The 22,077-nt window shown below is 30.0% G+C and overlaps 5 protein-coding genes across 26 annotated transcripts in view; 1 reads left to right on the plus strand and 4 right to left on the minus strand.

Annotated features, from left to right (window-relative positions):
• Nucleotides 1-22,077, plus strand: part of LOC122523838 (60S ribosomal protein L18) — a 28,913-nt gene that overhangs the window by 3,760 nt on the left and 3,076 nt on the right. Inside the window, exons 5-14 of one of the 12 annotated variants that reach the window (XM_043645742.1) lie at nucleotides 1,819-2,025; nucleotides 4,640-4,846; nucleotides 6,731-6,937; nucleotides 9,551-9,757; nucleotides 11,643-11,849; nucleotides 14,464-14,670; nucleotides 16,557-16,763; nucleotides 19,368-19,574; nucleotides 21,461-21,667; nucleotides 21,786-22,073. In XM_043645742.1, the coding sequence (XP_043501677.1) occupies nucleotides 1,819-2,025; nucleotides 4,640-4,846; nucleotides 6,731-6,937; nucleotides 9,551-9,757; nucleotides 11,643-11,849; nucleotides 14,464-14,670; nucleotides 16,557-16,763; nucleotides 19,368-19,574; nucleotides 21,461-21,667; nucleotides 21,786-22,055 (2,133 nt within the window). In that variant the 3' untranslated portion in view covers nucleotides 22,056-22,073. Of the gene's footprint in view, nucleotides 1-52; nucleotides 601-1,198; nucleotides 1,263-1,401; nucleotides 1,489-1,818; nucleotides 2,026-2,143; nucleotides 2,432-4,639; nucleotides 4,847-4,964; nucleotides 5,513-6,111; nucleotides 6,175-6,313; nucleotides 6,401-6,730; nucleotides 6,938-7,055; nucleotides 7,344-9,550; nucleotides 9,758-9,876; nucleotides 10,425-11,023; nucleotides 11,087-11,225; nucleotides 11,313-11,642; nucleotides 11,850-11,967; nucleotides 12,256-14,463; nucleotides 14,671-14,790; nucleotides 15,339-15,937; nucleotides 16,001-16,139; nucleotides 16,227-16,556; nucleotides 16,764-16,875; nucleotides 17,164-19,367; nucleotides 19,575-19,694; nucleotides 20,243-20,841; nucleotides 20,905-21,043; nucleotides 21,131-21,460; nucleotides 21,668-21,785; nucleotides 22,074-22,077 lie in introns of those variants that run through there. The other 11 variants (XM_043645743.1, XM_043645741.1, XM_043645744.1 and 8 more) reach the window with 11 other exon arrangements.
• LOC122523845 lies at nucleotides 2,456-6,768 on the minus strand. Of its 4 annotated transcripts, none has more exons than XM_043645768.1 (9): nucleotides 6,421-6,768; nucleotides 4,271-4,329; nucleotides 4,100-4,200; nucleotides 3,936-4,039; nucleotides 3,605-3,846; nucleotides 3,343-3,518; nucleotides 3,051-3,195; nucleotides 2,779-2,978; nucleotides 2,456-2,691 (listed from the first exon to the last, which is right to left on the minus strand). In XM_043645768.1, exons 2-9 carry the CDS (start codon nucleotides 4,316-4,318, stop codon nucleotides 2,469-2,471), a joined length of 1,239 nt encoding a protein of 412 aa, XP_043501703.1. In that variant the 5' UTR covers nucleotides 4,319-4,329; nucleotides 6,421-6,768; the 3' UTR covers nucleotides 2,456-2,468. The 4 variants fall into 4 exon arrangements, with proteins under 4 accessions (XP_043501703.1, XP_043501702.1, XP_043501704.1 ...); XM_043645767.1 differs by lacking the exon at nucleotides 6,421-6,768 and adding an exon at nucleotides 4,646-4,736 and having other exon boundaries at nucleotides 4,271-4,541; XM_043645769.1 differs by lacking the exons at nucleotides 4,271-4,329; nucleotides 6,421-6,768 and adding an exon at nucleotides 4,646-4,733.
• LOC122523849 lies at nucleotides 7,368-11,680 on the minus strand. 3 transcript variants are annotated; one of them, XM_043645781.1, is made up of 9 exons: nucleotides 11,333-11,680; nucleotides 9,182-9,240; nucleotides 9,012-9,112; nucleotides 8,848-8,951; nucleotides 8,517-8,758; nucleotides 8,255-8,430; nucleotides 7,963-8,107; nucleotides 7,691-7,890; nucleotides 7,368-7,603 (listed from the first exon to the last, which is right to left on the minus strand). In XM_043645781.1, exons 2-9 carry the CDS (start codon nucleotides 9,227-9,229, stop codon nucleotides 7,381-7,383), a joined length of 1,239 nt encoding a protein of 412 aa, XP_043501716.1. In that variant the 5' UTR covers nucleotides 9,230-9,240; nucleotides 11,333-11,680; the 3' UTR covers nucleotides 7,368-7,380. The 3 variants fall into 3 exon arrangements, with proteins under 3 accessions (XP_043501716.1, XP_043501715.1, XP_043501717.1); XM_043645780.1 differs by lacking the exon at nucleotides 11,333-11,680 and adding an exon at nucleotides 9,557-9,647 and having other exon boundaries at nucleotides 9,182-9,452; XM_043645782.1 differs by lacking the exons at nucleotides 9,182-9,240; nucleotides 11,333-11,680 and adding an exon at nucleotides 9,557-9,644.
• Nucleotides 12,280-16,594, minus strand: LOC122523844. 4 transcript variants are annotated; one of them, XM_043645764.1, is made up of 9 exons: nucleotides 16,247-16,594; nucleotides 14,095-14,153; nucleotides 13,924-14,024; nucleotides 13,760-13,863; nucleotides 13,429-13,670; nucleotides 13,167-13,342; nucleotides 12,875-13,019; nucleotides 12,603-12,802; nucleotides 12,280-12,515 (listed from the first exon to the last, which is right to left on the minus strand). In XM_043645764.1, exons 2-9 carry the CDS (start codon nucleotides 14,140-14,142, stop codon nucleotides 12,293-12,295), a joined length of 1,239 nt encoding a protein of 412 aa, XP_043501699.1. In that variant the 5' UTR covers nucleotides 14,143-14,153; nucleotides 16,247-16,594; the 3' UTR covers nucleotides 12,280-12,292. The 4 variants fall into 4 exon arrangements, with proteins under 4 accessions (XP_043501699.1, XP_043501698.1, XP_043501700.1 ...); XM_043645763.1 differs by lacking the exon at nucleotides 16,247-16,594 and adding an exon at nucleotides 14,470-14,560 and having other exon boundaries at nucleotides 14,095-14,365; XM_043645765.1 differs by lacking the exons at nucleotides 14,095-14,153; nucleotides 16,247-16,594 and adding an exon at nucleotides 14,470-14,557.
• On the minus strand, nucleotides 17,187-21,498 carry LOC122523846. Of its 3 annotated transcripts, none has more exons than XM_043645772.1 (9): nucleotides 21,151-21,498; nucleotides 18,999-19,057; nucleotides 18,829-18,929; nucleotides 18,665-18,768; nucleotides 18,334-18,575; nucleotides 18,072-18,247; nucleotides 17,780-17,924; nucleotides 17,508-17,707; nucleotides 17,187-17,422 (listed from the first exon to the last, which is right to left on the minus strand). In XM_043645772.1, the coding sequence occupies exons 2-9, from the start codon at nucleotides 19,044-19,046 to the stop codon at nucleotides 17,200-17,202; spliced, it is 1,239 nt and encodes a 412-aa protein (XP_043501707.1). In that variant the 5' UTR covers nucleotides 19,047-19,057; nucleotides 21,151-21,498; the 3' UTR covers nucleotides 17,187-17,199. The 3 variants fall into 3 exon arrangements, with proteins under 3 accessions (XP_043501707.1, XP_043501706.1, XP_043501708.1); XM_043645771.1 differs by lacking the exon at nucleotides 21,151-21,498 and adding an exon at nucleotides 19,374-19,464 and having other exon boundaries at nucleotides 18,999-19,269; XM_043645773.1 differs by lacking the exons at nucleotides 18,999-19,057; nucleotides 21,151-21,498 and adding an exon at nucleotides 19,374-19,461.

Here is a 22,077-nt window from a genome sequence, read left to right on the forward strand (position 1 = left end):
ATTTATCTAGAATTAATAATATATATTTACTTTGTGTGTGTGTGTATCTTAGGTTTGCGCACTACGTATTACTGAAAAAGCTAGAGGCCGCATCTTGAAAGCTGGTGGTGAAATAATTACTTTTGATCAGTTAGCTCTTCGTGCCCCTCTTGGGAAAAAAACAGTTTTGATGCAAGGTAGACGTAATGCACGCGAAGCTGTGAAACACTTTGGATTGGCACCAGGTGTTCCACACTCGCATACAAAACCCTTAGTACGTTCAAAGGGTAGAAAATTTGAAAGAGCCAGAGGCCGTAGGCGTAGTTGCGGCTATAAGAAGTAAACTTTAAATGTGTCATCAGTTATGTGGGCGCAAGATTTTATAATAAGTAAACATTCATATAAATGTTGACTTGTAGACTTGGATTCTCTATTGAGTTTAAAATAATCTTCAAAAATTGGAACAATTGAATTTTAACTCCAAACTAGATTGCTTTATAATCTAATTTTTTTCAGTAATTCATCGAAGTTGTGTCAAAGGTGTGATGATGGCTAATGCCGTTACACATTCTAATTTAAATAATTGTAATATACAATAAATCATAAAATTCATTTTTTAAATTATTTTACTTAGTACACTATCATAATTAGTAGCACATTTAAGAAGTATAATAAAAGAAACACATCAAAGAAATCTCGAAGCGTTTGATACGCATGTGGTATAAATCGACAAATAAATTGATGTTTACTTTATTTTTTAAATATTTCATCATTTAGTAATTATAATGTGAAGTTACAGATAAATGTATTACATAATTAATACAATAATTTCATACTTTAAATACTCGTCTTCCGTGAAATCATATTTTACTTAATTATTTCCCAAAACAACTAATTGAAGTATATAATAGAATTCTTTTTAAATACTTTCTTAAATAAGTCTAGTTATTTCATGAATTGACCGAATTATACAGATTAATGGTAACACATACATATAAATCAATAGTGTATAAAATATACTATAGAGTGCGCAACTGAACTATTTTATTTACGATTGTAAATTCAGTCCTTTCAATTAATTTGATTCATAAAATTTTTAAATATTGTAAATTGTACTTCTTAACATACGATTAAGTTATCCAAAAAATAAAATTTATATTATTAAAGTTTACAAGTAAATCATAATTTTAAAAGTTCGTCTTAAGCGCCCTCTATATCGTACGTTGTTTCATTTTAGTTCAAGATACGTCTGAGCATGCTTTCTTTTCCGGATTGTTAAAATGGTGAGATAATGTGAAAATTTTCTATCCTTAAAAAAATCAAACAAAATGTCTCATTTGTGCAAAAATCGAAACAAAATATAATTCTTCTGCAGATGCAGAATAAGAAAACTTAATTAAACGATAACTATTCTTATTCCAGGGTATCGATATTAACCACAAACACGATAGAAAGGTTCGACGAACAGAACCGAAATCGCAAGATGTTTATTTACGGCTTCTTGTAAAAGTAAGTCATTCTTTTTATTGGTTTTTGTCGAGAAGAGTTTCACCAATTTCTTGTGTTAAGGCTCTAACCGGAGTTTTATATTTTTTGTAAAACCTTTACACTACTTTTTCAGAAGTAAGGTTATGTTATCCGTAAGGTTATTGCGAATAGCACTCTGTGTTAGTCTTAGCAAATATAGACTAATTCAATTTTGTAAATTCGCTATAGAAATTAGTCAGCTTTCCTATTCTGTCTTTTCGTTTAAAAGAAAAGGCAATTATATTAGTTGACACATGCATACATAGTACGTCATAATATAGTGTATAAATAAAAATAATTTTTGTATTCCAGCTCTACCGATTCTTGGCACGTAGAACAAACTCAAAATTCAATCAAATCATTCTGAAACGACTGTTTATGAGTAAGATTCATCGTCCTCCAATTTCATTAGCACGTGTTGTTAGATTTATGAAGAAGCCTGGACATGAAAATTGTATTGCAGTCATTGTTGGAACTGTTACAGATGATGCTAGAATTTTTGAAATTCCGAAATTAACAGTAAGATTTGTACAATACATATAGCCATCGAAATTTACACATATATATATATATATAGCTTATTTATCTAGAATTTAATTAATAATATATATTTACTTTGTGTGTGTGTGTATCTTAGGTTTGCGCACTACGTATTACTGAAAAAGCTAGAGGCCGCATCTTGAAAGCTGGTGGCGAAATAATTACTTTTGATCAGTTAGCTCTTCGTGCCCCTCTTGGGAAAAAAACAGTTTTGATGCAAGGTAGACGTAATGCACGCGAAGCTGTGAAACACTTTGGATTGGCACCAGGTGTTCCACACTCGCATACAAAACCCTTAGTACGTTCAAAGGGTAGAAAATTTGAAAGAGCCAGAGGCCGTAGGCGTAGTTGTGGTTATAAGAAATAAATGCTGGTTTTACACGTTTTCATATTTTTTTTATCTTTTCCCTTTTCACAATAATTTAATTAATATTTTCTATTGTCACTGCATCATCTATTACTTCTTCTACTTTATCTTCATCATCAGACTGTATTTCTTCCAATGCACTAACACTTGGAAAATATAATTTCGATTCTTCGTTTGCACTTTCATGATTATCACTAACATAAAATGGACCAATGCCAGCAAATGCTAAAAAGGCTTCGCGTCCTACCTTTTTTACAGTACATATAAATACTTCATAACTGTACAGAAAAATATGAAATCTTTTAGTTTTCATATTTTTTTTTATATAGTTTTTAGTATATAATGTTTAATCTTTGAAAATATACCCTGTTTTTTCTTCAGTATTAGACTCGAAATCTTCAATTGATTTTGCTATCAACTTAATATTTGAAAGTTTATCACACTCAAAAACTCCAAAATCTACGACTTCATCGTTGTACATTTCCAAAACCATTTTCAACTCGTTCTTCCTCGTACTGTCGTATTTGAAAATAATTATTGGTTCGTTTTTTGTCTTATCTTCATACTATAAAATTTTCCGTAATGGTTAAATTAATTTCTTTGATATTAAATTATTTGAAATTGTATACTTACTTACTGGATATGTAGTATCTGTATATTTACTAAAAATCAAACGAAATACAGTTGCCTTGTTTCTAGCATTAGGTGGAGTCCAGACAATAGGAAATGGATCATTTTCCATTTCCGCTGATATTACAGCTGGTCGATGTCGACCACAATAGCTATTAAACAAATAATCTTTTTATCATAAACATTCAATATTACTTGTAAAATTTACTTTTTTCTGTCGAAATTCGAGATAAATAACCATTACGGCAAGAAAGAGTTAAAATATAGTTGTTCCTTATTAAGAATGATTTATGTATTACATCTCGTCCGTGAAGCACTGATATGCTGAAGGTAACACTGGTTCTCCAAACAGTAAAGTAATCAAATGCTGATGAATGTCCATTTCATTTGTAGATTCATTTTTTCTTAAACGCATAAGCATACATTTACCGTCTAAAATCAATTGTCTTGCACGATCCGTGAGTACATAATCAGACTAAAAAGAAGAAATTATTTAATTGTGATTTGTGACACACAAAACAAATATCAAAGTTGAAAAGAAAATAAGTTCAATAAAAGAACCTCGTGAAACATTTTATCAAGAATATCTTCGTTCAATCGCTTTCGTATTTCCTGTTCAATAATATAATTTCCTGGTAAGATTTCTTCAACTAATTCCACGTACGGTGGGCAACATTTTTTATCTCTTTTATGGCCTTCTTCGTCTTTAAATATCCATGGATACAATAAGAGACAAGTTTCATCAATTAACGAATTAGTTAAATGATTCATTTCTGCTTCGTATTTTGCTTTAGTTTCTGCTTCTATAAAAGATTCATTATAGGCGTAAATAAATATTAATAATAAAAAATTAATTTAATTTCAATAACGATACCAATGCTTCTGCAAATACCTTTTTGAGCTTTCTTTTCTGCTTCCTTAGTTATTCGAGCTTCTTCGGCTACGCGCATTCGTGTATTTTCTTCTGGACTACATTCGTTTACAGATATACAGAATCTGTAATTTAAAGATAAATAAAAATAAGATATTAATATAAAAAACGTAATACAAACTTACTCCGGTTCATCTCCATTTTGAATTTTTTGAAATTCCGTGGTTAACATTTTGATCAATTGTGGACAATGCGCGCCGAACATTAGATTAATCATCATACCATCCTGTGAATATCAAAATAAATATTTATTATTTCATTTTCTTTAACGAAATTAAGTAGACGCATTTATTTACACGAATGAACATCCAAATAGGTTCGCTTTTTTCTTTAAAGTAAGTCATTCTTTTTATTAGTTTTTGTCGAGAAGAGTTTCACCAATTTCTTGTGTTAAGGCTCTAACCGGAGTTTTATATTTTTTGTAAAACCTTAACACTACTTTTTCAGAAGTAAGGTTATGTTATCCGTAAGGTTATTGCGAATAGCACTCTGTGTTAGTCTTAGCAAATATAGACTAATTCAATTTTGTAAATTCGCTATAGAAATTAGTCAGCTTTCCTATTCTGTCTTTTCGTTTAAAAGAAAAGGCAATTATATTAGTTGACACATGCATACATAGTACGTCATAATATAGTGTATAAATGAAAATAATTTTTGTATTCCAGCTCTACCGATTCTTGGCACGTAGAACAAATTCAAAATTCAATCAAATCATTCTGAAACGTCTGTTTATGAGTAAGATTCATCGTCCTCCAATTTCATTAGCACGTGTTGTTAGATTTATGAAGAAGCCTGGACATGAAAATTGTATTGCAGTCATTGTTGGAACTGTTACAGATGATGCTAGAATTTTTGAAATTCCGAAATTAACAGTAAGATTTGTACAATACATATAGCCATCGAAATTTACACATATATATATATATATAGCTTATTTATCTAGAATTTAATTAATAATATATATTTACTTTGTGTGTGTGTGTATCTTAGGTTTGCGCACTACGTATTACTGAAAAAGCTAGAGGCCGCATCTTGAAAGCTGGTGGTGAAATAATTACTTTTGATCAGTTAGCTCTTCGTGCCCCTCTTGGGAAAAAAACAGTTTTGATGCAAGGTAGACGTAATGCACGCGAAGCTGTGAAACACTTTGGATTGGCACCAGGTGTTCCACACTCGCATACAAAACCCTTAGTACGTTCAAAGGGTAGAAAATTTGAAAGAGCCAGAGGCCGTAGGCGTAGTTGCGGCTATAAGAAGTAAACTTTAAATGTGTCATCAGTTATGTGGGCGCAAGATTTTATAATAAGTAAACATTCATATAAATGTTGACTTGTAGACTTGGATTCTCTATTGAGTTTAAAATAATCTTCAAAAATTGGAACAATTGAATTTTAACTCCAAACTAGATTGCTTTATAATCTAATTTTTTTCAGTAATTCATCGAAGTTGTGTCAAAGGTGTGATGATGGCTAATGCCGTTACACATTCTAATTTAAATAATTGTAATATACAATAAATCATAAAATTCATTTTTTAAATTATTTTACTTAGTACACTATCATAATTAGTAGCACATTTAAGAAGTATAATAAAAGAAACACATCAAAGAAATCTCGAAGCGTTTGATACGCATGTGGTATAAATCGACAAATAAATTGATGTTTACTTTATTTTTTAAATATTTCATCATTTAGTAATTATAATGTGAAGTTACAGATAAATGTATTACATAATTAATACAATAATTTCATACTTTAAATACTCGTCTTCCGTGAAATCATATTTTACTTAATTATTTCCCAAAACAACTAATTGAAGTATATAATAGAATTCTTTTTAAATACTTTCTTAAATAAGTCTAGTTATTTCATGAATTGACCGAATTATACAGATTAATGGTAACACATACATATAAATCAATAGTGTATAAAATATACTATAGAGTGCGCAACTGAACTATTTTATTTACGATTGTAAATTCAGTCCTTTCAATTAATTTGATTCATAAAATTTTTAAATATTGTAAATTGTACTTCTTAACATACGATTAAGTTATCCAAAAAATAAAATTTATATTATTAAAGTTTACAAGTAAATCATAATTTTAAAAGTTCGTCTTAAGCGCCCTCTATATCGTACGTTGTTTCATTTTAGTTCAAGATACGTCTGAGCATGCTTTCTTTTCCGGATTGTTAAAATGGTGAGATAATGTGAAAATTTTCTATCCTTAAAAAAATCAAACAAAATGTCTCATTTGTGCAAAAATCGAAACAAAATATAATTCTTCTGCAGATGCAGAATAAGAAAACTTAATTAAACGATAACTATTCTTATTCCAGGGTATCGATATTAACCACAAACACGATAGAAAGGTTCGACGAACAGAACCGAAATCGCAAGATGTTTATTTACGGCTTCTTGTAAAAGTAAGTCATTCTTTTTATTGGTTTTTGTCGAGAAGAGTTTCACCAATTTCTTGTGTTAAGGCTCTAACCGGAGTTTTATATTTTTTGTAAAACCTTTACACTACTTTTTCAGAAGTAAGGTTATGTTATCCGTAAGGTTATTGCGAATAGCACTCTGTGTTAGTCTTAGCAAATATAGACTAATTCAATTTTGTAAATTCGCTATAGAAATTAGTCAGCTTTCCTATTCTGTCTTTTCGTTTAAAAGAAAAGGCAATTATATTAGTTGACACATGCATACATAGTACGTCATAATATAGTGTATAAATAAAAATAATTTTTGTATTCCAGCTCTACCGATTCTTGGCACGTAGAACAAACTCAAAATTCAATCAAATAATTCTGAAACGACTGTTTATGAGTAAGATTCATCGTCCTCCAATTTCATTAGCACGTGTTGTTAGATTTATGAAGAAGCCTGGACATGAAAATTGTATTGCAGTCATTGTTGGAACTGTTACAGATGATGCTAGAATTTTTGAAATTCCGAAATTAACAGTAAGATTTGTACAATACATATAGCCATCGAAATTTACACATATATATATATATATAGCTTATTTATCTAGAATTTAATTAATAATATATATTTACTTTGTGTGTGTGTGTATCTTAGGTTTGCGCACTACGTATTACTGAAAAAGCTAGAGGCCGCATCTTGAAAGCTGGTGGCGAAATAATTACTTTTGATCAGTTAGCTCTTCGTGCCCCTCTTGGGAAAAAAACAGTTTTGATGCAAGGTAGACGTAATGCACGCGAAGCTGTGAAACACTTTGGATTGGCACCAGGTGTTCCACACTCGCATACAAAACCCTTAGTACGTTCAAAGGGTAGAAAATTTGAAAGAGCCAGAGGCCGTAGGCGTAGTTGTGGTTATAAGAAATAAATGCTGGTTTTACACGTTTTCATATTTTTTTTATCTTTTCCCTTTTCACAATAATTTAATTAATATTTTCTATTGTCACTGCATCATCTATTACTTCTTCTACTTTATCTTCATCATCAGACTGTATTTCTTCCAATGCACTAACACTTGGAAAATATAATTTCGATTCTTCGTTTGCACTTTCATGATTATCACTAACATAAAATGGACCAATGCCAGCAAATGCTAAAAAGGCTTCGCGTCCTACCTTTTTTACAGTACATATAAATACTTCATAACTGTACAGAAAAATATGAAATCTTTTAGTTTTCATATTTTTTTTTATATAGTTTTTAGTATATAATGTTTAATCTTTGAAAATATACCCTGTTTTTTCTTCAGTATTAGACTCGAAATCTTCAATTGATTTTGCTATCAACTTAATATTTGAAAGTTTATCACACTCAAAAACTCCAAAATCTACGACTTCATCGTTGTACATTTCCAAAACCATTTTCAACTCGTTCTTCCTCGTACTGTCGTATTTGAAAATAATTATTGGTTCGTTTTTTGTCTTATCTTCATACTATAAAATTTTCCGTAATGGTTAAATTAATTTCTTTGATATTAAATTATTTGAAATTGTATACTTACTTACTGGATATGTAGTATCTGTATATTTACTAAAAATCAAACGAAATACAGTTGCCTTGTTTCTAGCATTAGGTGGAGTCCAGACAATAGGAAATGGATCATTTTCCATTTCCGCTGATATTACAGCTGGTCGATGTCGACCACAATAGCTATTAAACAAATAATCTTTTTATCATAAACATTCAATATTACTTGTAAAATTTACTTTTTTCTGTCGAAATTCGAGATAAATAACCATTACGGCAAGAAAGAGTTAAAATATAGTTGTTCCTTATTAAGAATGATTTATGTATTACATCTCGTCCGTGAAGCACTGATATGCTGAAGGTAACACTGGTTCTCCAAACAGTAAAGTAATCAAATGCTGATGAATGTCCATTTCATTTGTAGATTCATTTTTTCTTAAACGCATAAGCATACATTTACCGTCTAAAATCAATTGTCTTGCACGATCCGTGAGTACATAATCAGACTAAAAAGAAGAAATTATTTAATTGTGATTTGTGACACACAAAACAAATATCAAAGTTGAAAAGAAAATAAGTTCAATAAAAGAACCTCGTGAAACATTTTATCAAGAATATCTTCGTTCAATCGCTTTCGTATTTCCTGTTCAATAATATAATTTCCTGGTAAGATTTCTTCAACTAATTCCACGTACGGTGGGCAACATTTTTTATCTCTTTTATGGCCTTCTTCGTCTTTAAATATCCATGGATACAATAAGAGACAAGTTTCATCAATTAACGAATTAGTTAAATGATTCATTTCTGCTTCGTATTTTGCTTTAGTTTCTGCTTCTATAAAAGATTCATTATAGGCGTAAATAAATATTAATAATAAAAAATTAATTTAATTTCAATAACGATACCAATGCTTCTGCAAATACCTTTTTGAGCTTTCTTTTCTGCTTCCTTAGTTATTCGAGCTTCTTCGGCTACGCGCATTCGTGTATTTTCTTCTGGACTACATTCGTTTACAGATATACAGAATCTGTAATTTAAAGATAAATAAAAATAAGATATTAATATAAAAAACGTAATACAAACTTACTCCGGTTCATCTCCATTTTGAATTTTTTGAAATTCCGTGGTTAACATTTTGATCAATTGTGGACAATGCGCGCCGAACATTAGATTAATCATCATACCATCCTGTGAATATCAAATAAATATTTATTATTTCATTTTCTTTAACGAAATTAAGTAGACGCATTTATTTACACGAATGAACATCCAAATAGGTTCGCTTTTTTCTTTAAAGTAAGTCATTCTTTTTATTAGTTTTTGTCGAGAAGAGTTTCACCAATTTCTTGTGTTAAGGCTCTAACCGGAGTTTTATATTTTTTGTAAAACCTTAACACTACTTTTTTAGAAGTAAGGTTATGTTATCCGTAAGGTTATTGCGAATAGCACTCTGTGTTAGTCTTAGCAAATATAGACTAATTCAATTTTGTAAATTCGCTATAGAAATTAGTCAGCTTTCCTATTCTGTCTTTTCGTTTAAAAGAAAAGGCAATTATATTAGTTGACACATGCATACATAGTACGTCATAATATAGTGTATAAATGAAAATAATTTTTGTATTCCAGCTCTACCGATTCTTGGCACGTAGAACAAATTCAAAATTCAATCAAATCATTCTGAAACGTCTGTTTATGAGTAAGATTCATCGTCCTCCAATTTCATTAGCACGTGTTGTTAGATTTATGAAGAAGCCTGGACATGAAAATTGTATTGCAGTCATTGTTGGAACTGTTACAGATGATGCTAGAATTTTTGAAATTCCGAAATTAACAGTAAGATTTGTACAATACATATAGCCATCGAAATTTACACATATATATATATATATATAGCTTATTTATCTAGAATTTAATTAATATATATATTTACTTTGTGTGTGTGTGTATCTTAGGTTTGCGCACTACGTATTACTGAAAAAGCTAGAGGCCGCATCTTGAAAGCTGGTGGTGAAATAATTACTTTTGATCAGTTAGCTCTTCGTGCCCCTCTTGGGAAAAAAACAGTTTTGATGCAAGGTAGACGTAATGCACGCGAAGCTGTGAAACACTTTGGATTGGCACCAGGTGTTCCACACTCGCATACAAAACCCTTAGTACGTTCAAAGGGTAGAAAATTTGAAAGAGCCAGAGGCCGTAGGCGTAGTTGCGGCTATAAGAAGTAAACTTTAAATGTGTCATCAGTTATGTGGGCGCAAGATTTTATAATAAGTAAACATTCATATAAATGTTGACTTGTAGACTTGGATTCTCTATTGAGTTTAAAATAATCTTCAAAAATTGGAACAATTGAATTTTAACTCCAAACTAGATTGCTTTATAATCTAATTTTTTTCAGTAATTCATCGAAGTTGTGTCAAAGGTGTGATGATGGCTAATGCCGTTACACATTCTAATTTAAATAATTGTAATATACAATAAATCATAAAATTCATTTTTTAAATTATTTTACTTAGTACACTATCATAATTAGTAGCACATTTAAGAAGTATAATAAAAGAAACACATCAAAGAAATCTCGAAGCGTTTGATACGCATGTGGTATAAATCGACAAATAAATTGATGTTTACTTTATTTTTTAAATATTTCATCATTTAGTAATTATAATGTGAAGTTACAGATAAATGTATTACATAATTAATACAATAATTTCATACTTTAAATACTCGTCTTCCGTGAAATCATATTTTACTTAATTATTTCCCAAAACAACTAATTGAAGTATATAATAGAATTCTTTTTAAATACTTTCTTAAATAAGTCTAGTTATTTCATGAATTGACCGAATTATACAGATTAATGGTAACACATACATATAAATCAATAGTGTATAAAATATACTATAGAGTGCGCAACTGAACTATTTTATTTACGATTGTAAATTCAGTCCTTTCAATTAATTTGATTCATAAAATTTTTAAATATTGTAAATTGTACTTCTTAACATACGATTAAGTTATCCAAAAAATAAAATTTATATTATTAAAGTTTACAAGTAAATCATAATTTTAAAAGTTCGTCTTAAGCGCCCTCTATATCGTACGTTGTTTCATTTTAGTTCAAGATACGTCTGAGCATGCTTTCTTTTCCGGATTGTTAAAATGGTGAGATAATGTGAAAATTTTCTATCCTTAAAAAAATCAAACAAAATGTCTCATTTGTGCAAAAATCGAAACAAAATATAATTCTTCTGCAGATGCAGAATAAGAAAACTTAATTAAACGATAACTATTCTTATTCCAGGGTATCGATATTAACCACAAACACGATAGAAAGGTTCGACGAACAGAACCGAAATCGCAAGATGTTTATTTACGGCTTCTTGTAAAAGTAAGTCATTCTTTTTATTGGTTTTTGTCGAGAAGAGTTTCACCAATTTCTTGTGTTAAGGCTCTAACCGGAGTTTTATATTTTTTGTAAAACCTTTACACTACTTTTTCAGAAGTAAGGTTATGTTATCCGTAAGGTTATTGCGAATAGCACTCTGTGTTAGTCTTAGCAAATATAGACTAATTCAATTTTGTAAATTCGCTATAGAAATTAGTCAGCTTTCCTATTCTGTCTTTTCGTTTAAAAGAAAAGGCAATTATATTAGTTGACACATGCATACATAGTACGTCATAATATAGTGTATAAATAAAAATAATTTTTGTATTCCAGCTCTACCGATTCTTGGCACGTAGAACAAACTCAAAATTCAATCAAATAATTCTGAAACGACTGTTTATGAGTAAGATTCATCGTCCTCCAATTTCATTAGCACGTGTTGTTAGATTTATGAAGAAGCCTGGACATGAAAATTGTATTGCAGTCATTGTTGGAACTGTTACAGATGATGCTAGAATTTTTGAAATTCCGAAATTAACAGTAAGATTTGTACAATACATATAGCCATCGAAATTTACACATATATATATATATATAGCTTATTTATCTAGAATTTAATTAATAATATATATTTACTTTGTGTGTGTGTGTATCTTAGGTTTGCGCACTACGTATTACTGAAAAAGCTAGAGGCCGCATCTTGAAAGCTGGTGGCGAAATAATTACTTTTGATCAGTTAGCTCTTCGTGCCCCTCTTGGGAAAAAAACAGTTTTGATGCAAGGTAGACGTAATGCACGCGAAGCTGTGAAACACTTTGGATTGGCACCAGGTGTTCCACACTCGCATACAAAACCCTTAGTACGTTCAAAGGGTAGAAAATTTGAAAGAGCCAGAGGCCGTAGGCGTAGTTGTGGTTATAAGAAATAAATGCTGGTTTTACACGTTTTCATATTTTTTTTATCTTTTCCCTTTTCACAATAATTTAATTAATATTTTCTATTGTCACTGCATCATCTATTACTTCTTCTACTTTATCTTCATCATCAGACTGTATTTCTTCCAATGCACTAACACTTGGAAAATATAATTTCGATTCTTCGTTTGCACTTTCATGATTATCACTAACATAAAATGGACCAATGCCAGCAAATGCTAAAAAGGCTTCGCGTCCTACCTTTTTTACAGTACATATAAATACTTCATAACTGTACAGAAAAATATGAAATCTTTTAGTTTTCATATTTTTTTTTATATAGTTTTTAGTATATAATGTTTAATCTTTGAAAATATACCCTGTTTTTTCTTCAGTATTAGACTCGAAATCTTCAATTGATTTTGCTATCAACTTAATATTTGAAAGTTTATCACACTCAAAAACTCCAAAATCTACGACTTCATCGTTGTACATTTCCAAAACCATTTTCAACTCGTTCTTCCTCGTACTGTCGTATTTGAAAATAATTATTGGTTCGTTTTTTGTCTTATCTTCATACTATAAAATTTTCCGTAATGGTTAAATTAATTTCTTTGATATTAAATTATTTGAAATTGTATACTTACTTACTGGATATGTAGTATCTGTATATTTACTAAAAATCAAACGAAATACAGTTGCCTTGTTTCTAGCATTAGGTGGAGTCCAGACAATAGGAAATGGATCATTTTCCATTTCCGCTGATATTACAGCTGGTCGATGTCGACCACAATAGCTATTAAACAAATAATCTTTTTATCATAAACATTCAATATTACTTGTAAAATTTACTTTTTTCTGTCGAAATTCGAGATAAATAACCATTACGGCAAGAAAGAGTTAAAATATAGTTGTTCCTTATTAAGAATGATTTATGTATTACATCTCGTCCGTGAAGCACTGATATGCTGAAGGTAACACTGGTTCTCCAAACAGTAAAGTAATCAAATGCTGATGAATGTCCATTTCATTTGTAGATTCATTTTTTCTTAAACGCATAAGCATACATTTACCGTCTAAAATCAATTGTCTTGCACGATCCGTGAGTACATAATCAGACTAAAAAGAAGAAATTATTTAATTGTGATTTGTGACACACAAAACAAATATCAAAGTTGAAAAGAAAATAAGTTCAATAAAAGAACCTCGTGAAACATTTTATCAAGAATATCTTCGTTCAATCGCTTTCGTATTTCCTGTTCAATAATATAATTTCCTGGTAAGATTTCTTCAACTAATTCCACGTACGGTGGGCAACATTTTTTATCTCTTTTATGGCCTTCTTCGTCTTTAAATATCCATGGATACAATAAGAGACAAGTTTCATCAATTAACGAATTAGTTAAATGATTCATTTCTGCTTCGTATTTTGCTTTAGTTTCTGCTTCTATAAAAGATTCATTATAGGCGTAAATAAATATTAATAATAAAAAATTAATTTAATTTCAATAACGATACCAATGCTTCTGCAAATACCTTTTTGAGCTTTCTTTTCTGCTTCCTTAGTTATTCGAGCTTCTTCGGCTACGCGCATTCGTGTATTTTCTTCTGGACTACATTCGTTTACAGATATACAGAATCTGTAATTTAAAGATAAATAAAAATAAGATATTAATATAAAAAACGTAATACAAACTTACTCCGGTTCATCTCCATTTTGAATTTTTTGAAATTCCGTGGTTAACATTTTGATCAATTGTGGACAATGCGCGCCGAACATTAGATTAATCATCATACCATCCTGTGAATATCAAAATAAATATTTATTATTTCATTTTCTTTAACGAAATTAAGTAGACGCATTTATTTACACGAATGAACATCCAAATAGGTTCGCTTTTTTCTTTAAAGTAAGTCATTCTTTTTATTAGTTTTTGTCGAGAAGAGTTTCACCAATTTCTTGTGTTAAGGCTCTAACCGGAGTTTTATATTTTTTGTAAAACCTTAACACTACTTTTTCAGAAGTAAGGTTATGTTATCCGTAAGGTTATTGCGAATAGCACTCTGTGTTAGTCTTAGCAAATATAGACTAATTCAATTTTGTAAATTCGCTATAGAAATTAGTCAGCTTTCCTATTCTGTCTTTTCGTTTAAAAGAAAAGGCAATTATATTAGTTGACACATGCATACATAGTACGTCATAATATAGTGTATAAATGAAAATAATTTTTGTATTCCAGCTCTACCGATTCTTGGCACGTAGAACAAATTCAAAATTCAATCAAATCATTCTGAAACGTCTGTTTATGAGTAAGATTCATCGTCCTCCAATTTCATTAGCACGTGTTGTTAGATTTATGAAGAAGCCTGGACATGAAAATTGTATTGCAGTCATTGTTGGAACTGTTACAGATGATGCTAGAATTTTTGAAATTCCGAAATTAACAGTAAGATTTGTACAATACATATAGCCATCGAAATTTACACATATATATATATATATATAGCTTATTTATCTAGAATTTAATTAATAATATATATTTACTTTGTGTGTGTGTGTATCTTAGGTTTGCGCACTACGTATTACTGAAAAAGCTAGAGGCCGCATCTTGAAAGCTGGTGGTGAAATAATTACTTTTGATCAGTTAGCTCTTCGTGCCCCTCTTGGGAAAAAAACAGTTTTGATGCAAGGTAGACGTAATGCATGCGAAGCTGTGAAACACTTTGGATTGGCACCAGGTGTTCCACACTCGCATACAAAACCCTTAGTACGTTCAAAGGGTAGAAAATTTGAAAGAGCCAGAGGCCGTAGGCGTAGTTGCGGCTATAAGAAGTAAACTTTAAATGTGTCATCAGTTATGTGGGCGCAAGATTTTATAATAAGTAAACATTCATATAAATGTTGACTTGTAGACTTGGATTCTCTATTGAGTTTAAAATAATCTTCAAAAATTGGAACAATTGAATTTTAACTCCAAACTAGATTGCTTTATAATCTAATTTTTTTCAGTAATTCATCGAAGTTGTGTCAAAGGTGTGATGATGGCTAATGCCGTTACACATTCTAATTTAAATAATTGTAATATACAATAAATCATAAAATTCATTTTTTAAATTATTTTACTTAGTACACTATCATAATTAGTAGCACATTTAAGAAGTATAATAAAAGAAACACATCAAAGAAATCTCGAAGCGTTTGATACGCATGTGGTATAAATCGACAAATAAATTGATGTTTACTTTATTTTTTAAATATTTCATCATTTAGTAATTATAATGTGAAGTTACAGATAAATGTATTACATAATTAATACAATAATTTCATACTTTAAATACTCGTCTTCCGTGAAATCATATTTTACTTAATTATTTCCCAAAACAACTAATTGAAGTATATAATAGAATTCTTTTTAAATACTTTCTTAAATAAGTCTAGTTATTTCATGAATTGACCGAATTATACAGATTAATGGTAACACATACATATAAATCAATAGTGTATAAAATATACTATAGAGTGCGCAACTGAACTATTTTATTTACGATTGTAAATTCAGTCCTTTCAATTAATTTGATTCATAAAATTTTTAAATATTGTAAATTGTACTTCTTAACATACGATTAAGTTATCCAAAAAATAAAATTTATATTATTAAAGTTTACAAGTAAATCATAATTTTAAAAGTTCGTCTTAAGCGCCCTCTATATCGTACGTTGTTTCATTTTAGTTCAAGATACGTCTGAGCATGCTTTCTTTTCCGGATTGTTAAAATGGTGAGATAATGTGAAAATTTTCTATCCTTAAAAAAATCAAACAAAATGTCTCATTTGTGCAAAAATCGAAACAAAATATAATTCTTCTGCAGATGCAGAATAAGAAAACTTAATTAAACGATAACTATTCTTATTCCAGGGTATCGATATTAACCACAAACACGATAGAAAGGTTCGACGAACAGAACCGAAATCGCAAGATGTTTATTTACGGCTTCTTGTAAAAGTAAGTCATTCTTTTTATTGGTTTTTGTCGAGAAGAGTTTCACCAATTTCTTGTGTTAAGGCTCTAACCGGAGTTTTATATTTTTTGTAAAACCTTTACACTACTTTTTCAGAAGTAAGGTTATGTTATCCGTAAGGTTATTGCGAATAGCACTCTGTGTTAGTCTTAGCAAATATAGACTAATTCAATTTTGTAAATTCGCTATAGAAATTAGTCAGCTTTCCTATTCTGTCTTTTCGTTTAAAAGAAAAGGCAATTATATTAGTTGACACATGCATACATAGTACGTCATAATATAGTGTATAAATAAAAATAATTTTTGTATTCCAGCTCTACCGATTCTTGGCACGTAGAACAAACTCAAAATTCAATCAAATAATTCTGAAACGACTGTTTATGAGTAAGATTCATCGTCCTCCAATTTCATTAGCACGTGTTGTTAGATTTATGAAGAAGCCTGGACATGAAAATTGTATTGCAGTCATTGTTGGAACTGTTACAGATGATGCTAGAATTTTTGAAATTCCGAAATTAACAGTAAGATTTGTACAATACATATAGCCATCGAAATTTACACATATATATATATATAGCTTATTTATCTAGAATTTAATTAATAATATATTTACTTTGTGTGTGTGTATCTTAGGTTTGCGCACTACGTATTACTGAAAAAGCTAGAGGCCGCATCTTGAAAGCTGGTGGCGAAATAATTACTTTTGATCAGTTAGCTCTTCGTGCCCCTCTTGGGAAAAAAACAGTTTTGATGCAAGGTAGACGTAATGCACGCGAAGCTGTGAAACACTTTGGATTGGCACCAGGTGTTCCACACTCGCATACAAAACCCTTAGTACGTTCAAAGGGTAGAAAATTTGAAAGAGCCAGAGGCCGTAGGCGTAGTTGTGGTTATAAGAAATAAATGCTGGTTTTACACGTTTTCATATTTTTTTATCTTTTCCCTTTTCACAATAATTTAATTAATATTTTCTATTGTCACTGCATCATCTATTACTTCTTCTACTTTATCTTCATCATCAGACTGTATTTCTTCCAATGCACTAACACTTGGAAAATATAATTTCGATTCTTCGTTTGCACTTTCATGATTATCACTAACATAAAATGGACCAATGCCAGCAAATGCTAAAAAGGCTTCGCGTCCTACCTTTTTTACAGTACATATAAATACTTCATAACTGTACAGAAAAATATGAAATCTTTTAGTTTTCATTTTTTTTTATATAGTTTTTAGTATATAATGTTTAATCTTTGAAAATATACCCTGTTTTTTCTTCAGTATTAGACTCGAAATCTTCAATTGATTTTGCTATCAACTTAATATTTGAAAGTTTATCACACTCAAAAACTCCAAAATCTACGACTTCATCGTTGTACATTTCCAAAACCATTTTCAACTCGTTCTTCCTCGTACTGTCGTATTTGAAAATAATTATTGGTTCGTTTTTTGTCTTATCTTCATACTATAAAATTTTCCGTAATGGTTAAATTAATTTCTTTGATATTAAATTATTTGAAATTGTATACTTACTTACTGGATATGTAGTATCTGTATATTTACTAAAAATCAAACGAAATACAGTTGCCTTGTTTCTAGCATTAGGTGGAGTCCAGACAATAGGAAATGGATCATTTTCCATTTCCGCTGATATTACAGCTGGTCGATGTCGACCACAATAGCTATTAAACAAATAATCTTTTTATCATAAACATTCAATATTACTTGTAAAATTTACTTTTTTCTGTCGAAATTCGAGATAAATAACCATTACGGCAAGAAAGAGTTAAAATATAGTTGTTCCTTATTAAGAATGATTTATGTATTACATCTCGTCCGTGAAGCACTGATATGCTGAAGGTAACACTGGTTCTCCAAACAGTAAAGTAATCAAATGCTGATGAATGTCCATTTCATTTGTAGATTCATTTTTTCTTAAACGCATAAGCATACATTTACCGTCTAAAATCAATTGTCTTGCACGATCCGTGAGTACATAATCAGACTAAAAAGAAGAAATTATTTAATTGTGATTTGTGACACACAAAACAAATATCAAAGTTGAAAAGAAAATAAGTTCAATAAAAGAACCTCGTGAAACATTTTATCAAGAATATCTTCGTTCAATCGCTTTCGTATTTCCTGTTCAATAATATAATTTCCTGGTAAGATTTCTTCAACTAATTCCACGTACGGTGGGCAACATTTTTTATCTCTTTTATGGCCTTCTTCGTCTTTAAATATCCATGGATACAATAAGAGACAAGTTTCATCAATTAACGAATTAGTTAAATGATTCATTTCTGCTTCGTATTTTGCTTTAGTTTCTGCTTCTATAAAAGATTCATTATAGGCGTAAATAAATATTAATAATAAAAAATTAATTTAATTTCAATAACGATACCAATGCTTCTGCAAATACCTTTTTGAGCTTTCTTTTCTGCTTCCTTAGTTATTCGAGCTTCTTCGGCTACGCGCATTCGTGTATTTTCTTCTGGACTACATTCGTTTACAGATATACAGAATCTGTAATTTAAAGATAAATAAAAATAAGATATTAATATAAAAAACGTAATACAAACTTACTCCGGTTCATCTCCATTTTGAATTTTTTGAAATTCCGTGGTTAACATTTTGATCAATTGTGGACAATGCGCGCCGAACATTAGATTAATCATCATACCATCCTGTGAATATCAAATAAATATTTATTATTTCATTTTCTTTAACGAAATTAAGTAGACGCATTTATTTACACGAATGAACATCCAAATAGGTTCGCTTTTTTCTTTAAAGTAAGTCATTCTTTTTATTAGTTTTTGTCGAGAAGAGTTTCACCAATTTCTTGTGTTAAGGCTCTAACCGGAGTTTTATATTTTTTGTAAAACCTTAACACTACTTTTTTAGAAGTAAGGTTATGTTATCCGTAAGGTTATTGCGAATAGCACTCTGTGTTAGTCTTAGCAAATATAGACTAATTCAATTTTGTAAATTCGCTATAGAAATTAGTCAGCTTTCCTATTCTGTCTTTTCGTTTAAAAGAAAAGGCAATTATATTAGTTGACACATGCATACATAGTACGTCATAATATAGTGTATAAATGAAAATAATTTTTGTATTCCAGCTCTACCGATTCTTGGCACGTAGAACAAATTCAAAATTCAATCAAATCATTCTGAAACGTCTGTTTATGAGTAAGATTCATCGTCCTCCAATTTCATTAGCACGTGTTGTTAGATTTATGAAGAAGCCTGGACATGAAAATTGTATTGCAGTCATTGTTGGAACTGTTACAGATGATGCTAGAATTTTTGAAATTCCGAAATTAACAGTAAGATTTGTACAATACATATAGCCATCGAAATTTACACATATATATATATATATATAGCTTATTTATCTAGAATTTAATTAATAATATATATTTACTTTGTGTGTGTGTGTATCTTAGGTTTGCGCACTACGTATTACTGAAAAAGCTAGAGGCCGCATCTTGAAAGCTGGTGGTGAAATAATTACTTTTGATCAGTTAGCTCTTCGTGCCCCTCTTGGGAAAAAAACAGTTTTGATGCAAGGTAGACGTAATGCATGCGAAGCTGTGAAACACTTTGGATTGGCACCAGGTGTTCCACACTCGCATACAAAACCCTTAGTACGTTCAAAGGGTAGAAAATTTGAAAGAGCCAGAGGCCGTAGGCGTAGTTGCGGCTATAAGAAGTAAACTTTAAATGTGTCATCAGTTATGTGGGCGCAAGATTTTATAATAAGTAAACATTCATATAAATGTTGACTTGTAGACTTGGATTCTCTATTGAGTTTAAAATAATCTTCAAAAATTGGAACAATTGAATTTTAACTCCAAACTAGATTGCTTTATAATCTAATTTTTTTCAGTAATTCATCGAAGTTGTGTCAAAGGTGTGATGATGGCTAATGCCGTTACACATTCTAATTTAAATAATTGTAATATACAATAAATCATAAAATTCATTTTTTAAATTATTTTACTTAGTACACTATCATAATTAGTAGCACATTTAAGAAGTATAATAAAAGAAACACATCAAAGAAATCTCGAAGCGTTTGATACGCATGTGGTATAAATCGACAAATAAATTGATGTTTACTTTATTTTTTAAATATTTCATCATTTAGTAATTATAATGTGAAGTTACAGATAAATGTATTACATAATTAATACAATAATTTCATACTTTAAATACTCGTCTTCCGTGAAATCATATTTTACTTAATTATTTCCCAAAACAACTAATTGAAGTATATAATAGAATTCTTTTTAAATACTTTCTTAAATAAGTCTAGTTATTTCATGAATTGACCGAATTATACAGATTAATGGTAACACATACATATAAATCAATAGTGTATAAAATATACTATAGAGTGCGCAACTGAACTATTTTATTTACGATTGTAAATTCAGTCCTTTCAATTAATTTGATTCATAAAATTTTTAAATATTGTAAATTGTACTTCTTAACATACGATTAAGTTATCCAAAAAATAAAATTTATATTATTAAAGTTTACAAGTAAATCATAATTTTAAAAGTTCGTCTTAAGCGCCCTCTATATCGTACGTTGTTTCATTTTAGTTCAAGATACGTCTGAGCATGCTTTCTTTTCCGGATTGTTAAAATGGTGAGATAATGTGAAAATTTTCTATCCTTAAAAAAATCAAACAAAATGTCTCATTTGTGCAAAAATCGAAACAAAATATAATTCTTCTGCAGATGCAGAATAAGAAAACTTAATTAAACGATAACTATTCTTATTCCAGGGTATCGATATTAACCACAAACACGATAGAAAGGTTCGACGAACAGAACCGAAATCGCAAGATGTTTATTTACGGCTTCTTGTAAAAGTAAGTCATTCTTTTTATTGGTTTTTGTCGAGAAGAGTTTCACCAATTTCTTGTGTTAAGGCTCTAACCGGAGTTTTATATTTTTTGTAAAACCTTTACACTACTTTTTCAGAAGTAAGGTTATGTTATCCGTAAGGTTATTGCGAATAGCACTCTGTGTTAGTCTTAGCAAATATAGACTAATTCAATTTTGTAAATTCGCTATAGAAATTAGTCAGCTTTCCTATTCTGTCTTTTCGTTTAAAAGAAAAGGCAATTATATTAGTTGACACATGCATACATAGTACGTCATAATATAGTGTATAAATAAAAATAATTTTTGTATTCCAGCTCTACCGATTCTTGGCACGTAGAACAAACTCAAAATTCAATCAAATAATTCTGAAACGACTGTTTATGAGTAAGATTCATCGTCCTCCAATTTCATTAGCACGTGTTGTTAGATTTATGAAGAAGCCTGGACATGAAAATTGTATTGCAGTCATTGTTGGAACTGTTACAGATGATGCTAGAATTTTTGAAATTCCGAAATTAACAGTAAGATTTGTACAATACATATAGCCATCGAAATTTACACATATATATATATATATAGCTTATTTATCTAGAATTTAATTAATAATATATATTTACTTTGTGTGTGTGTGTATCTTAGGTTTGCGCACTACGTATTACTGAAAAAGCTAGAGGCCGCATCTTGAAAGCTGGTGGCGAAATAATTACTTTTGATCAGTTAGCTCTTCGTGCCCCTCTTGGGAAAAAAACAGTTTTGATGCAAGGTAGACGTAATGCACGCGAAGCTGTGAAACACTTTGGATTGGCACCAGGTGTTCCACACTCGCATACAAAACCCTTAGTACGTTCAAAGGGTAGAAAATTTGAAAGAGCCAGAGGCCGTAGGCGTAGTTGTGGTTATAAGAAATAAATGCTGGTTTTACACGTTTTCA

This window comes from Polistes fuscatus, unplaced genomic scaffold (genome assembly GCF_010416935.1).
Source record: "Polistes fuscatus isolate 324 unplaced genomic scaffold, CU_Pfus_HIC Scaffold7, whole genome shotgun sequence".
NCBI classification, from domain to species: domain Eukaryota; kingdom Metazoa; phylum Arthropoda; class Insecta; order Hymenoptera; family Vespidae; genus Polistes; species Polistes fuscatus.

Coding starts and splice junctions, on each gene's coding strand:
- LOC122523844 (XM_043645764.1), bottom strand. CDS start 14,142: ATGACTTACTTTAAAGAAAAAAGCGAACCTATTTGGATGTTCATTCGT. Junction 14,025..14,094: donor CTATTTGGATGTTCATTCGT/GTAAATAAATGC, acceptor TGATATTCACAG/GATGGTATGATGATTAATCT. Junction 12,803..12,874: donor ATACAGATACTACATATCCA/GTAAGTAAGTAT, acceptor AAAATTTTATAG/TATGAAGATAAGACAAAAAA.
- LOC122523846 (XM_043645772.1), bottom strand. CDS start 19,046: ATGACTTACTTTAAAGAAAAAAGCGAACCTATTTGGATGTTCATTCGT. Junction 18,930..18,998: donor CTATTTGGATGTTCATTCGT/GTAAATAAATGC, acceptor TGATATTCACAG/GATGGTATGATGATTAATCT. Junction 17,708..17,779: donor ATACAGATACTACATATCCA/GTAAGTAAGTAT, acceptor AAAATTTTATAG/TATGAAGATAAGACAAAAAA.
- LOC122523845 (XM_043645768.1), bottom strand. CDS start 4,318: ATGACTTACTTTAAAGAAAAAAGCGAACCTATTTGGATGTTCATTCGT. Junction 3,847..3,935: donor AGAAAAGAAAGCTCAAAAAG/GTATTTGCAGAA, acceptor AATCTTTTATAG/AAGCAGAAACTAAAGCAAAA. Junction 2,692..2,778: donor AATACTGAAGAAAAAACAGG/GTATATTTTCAA, acceptor TTTTCTGTACAG/TTATGAAGTATTTATATGTA.
- LOC122523849 (XM_043645781.1), bottom strand. CDS start 9,229: ATGACTTACTTTAAAGAAAAAAGCGAACCTATTTGGATGTTCATTCGT. Junction 8,952..9,011: donor CAAAATGGAGATGAACCGGA/GTAAGTTTGTAT, acceptor TTTAAATTACAG/ATTCTGTATATCTGTAAACG. Junction 8,431..8,516: donor TTGATAAAATGTTTCACGAG/GTTCTTTTATTG, acceptor TCTTCTTTTTAG/TCTGATTATGTACTCACGGA.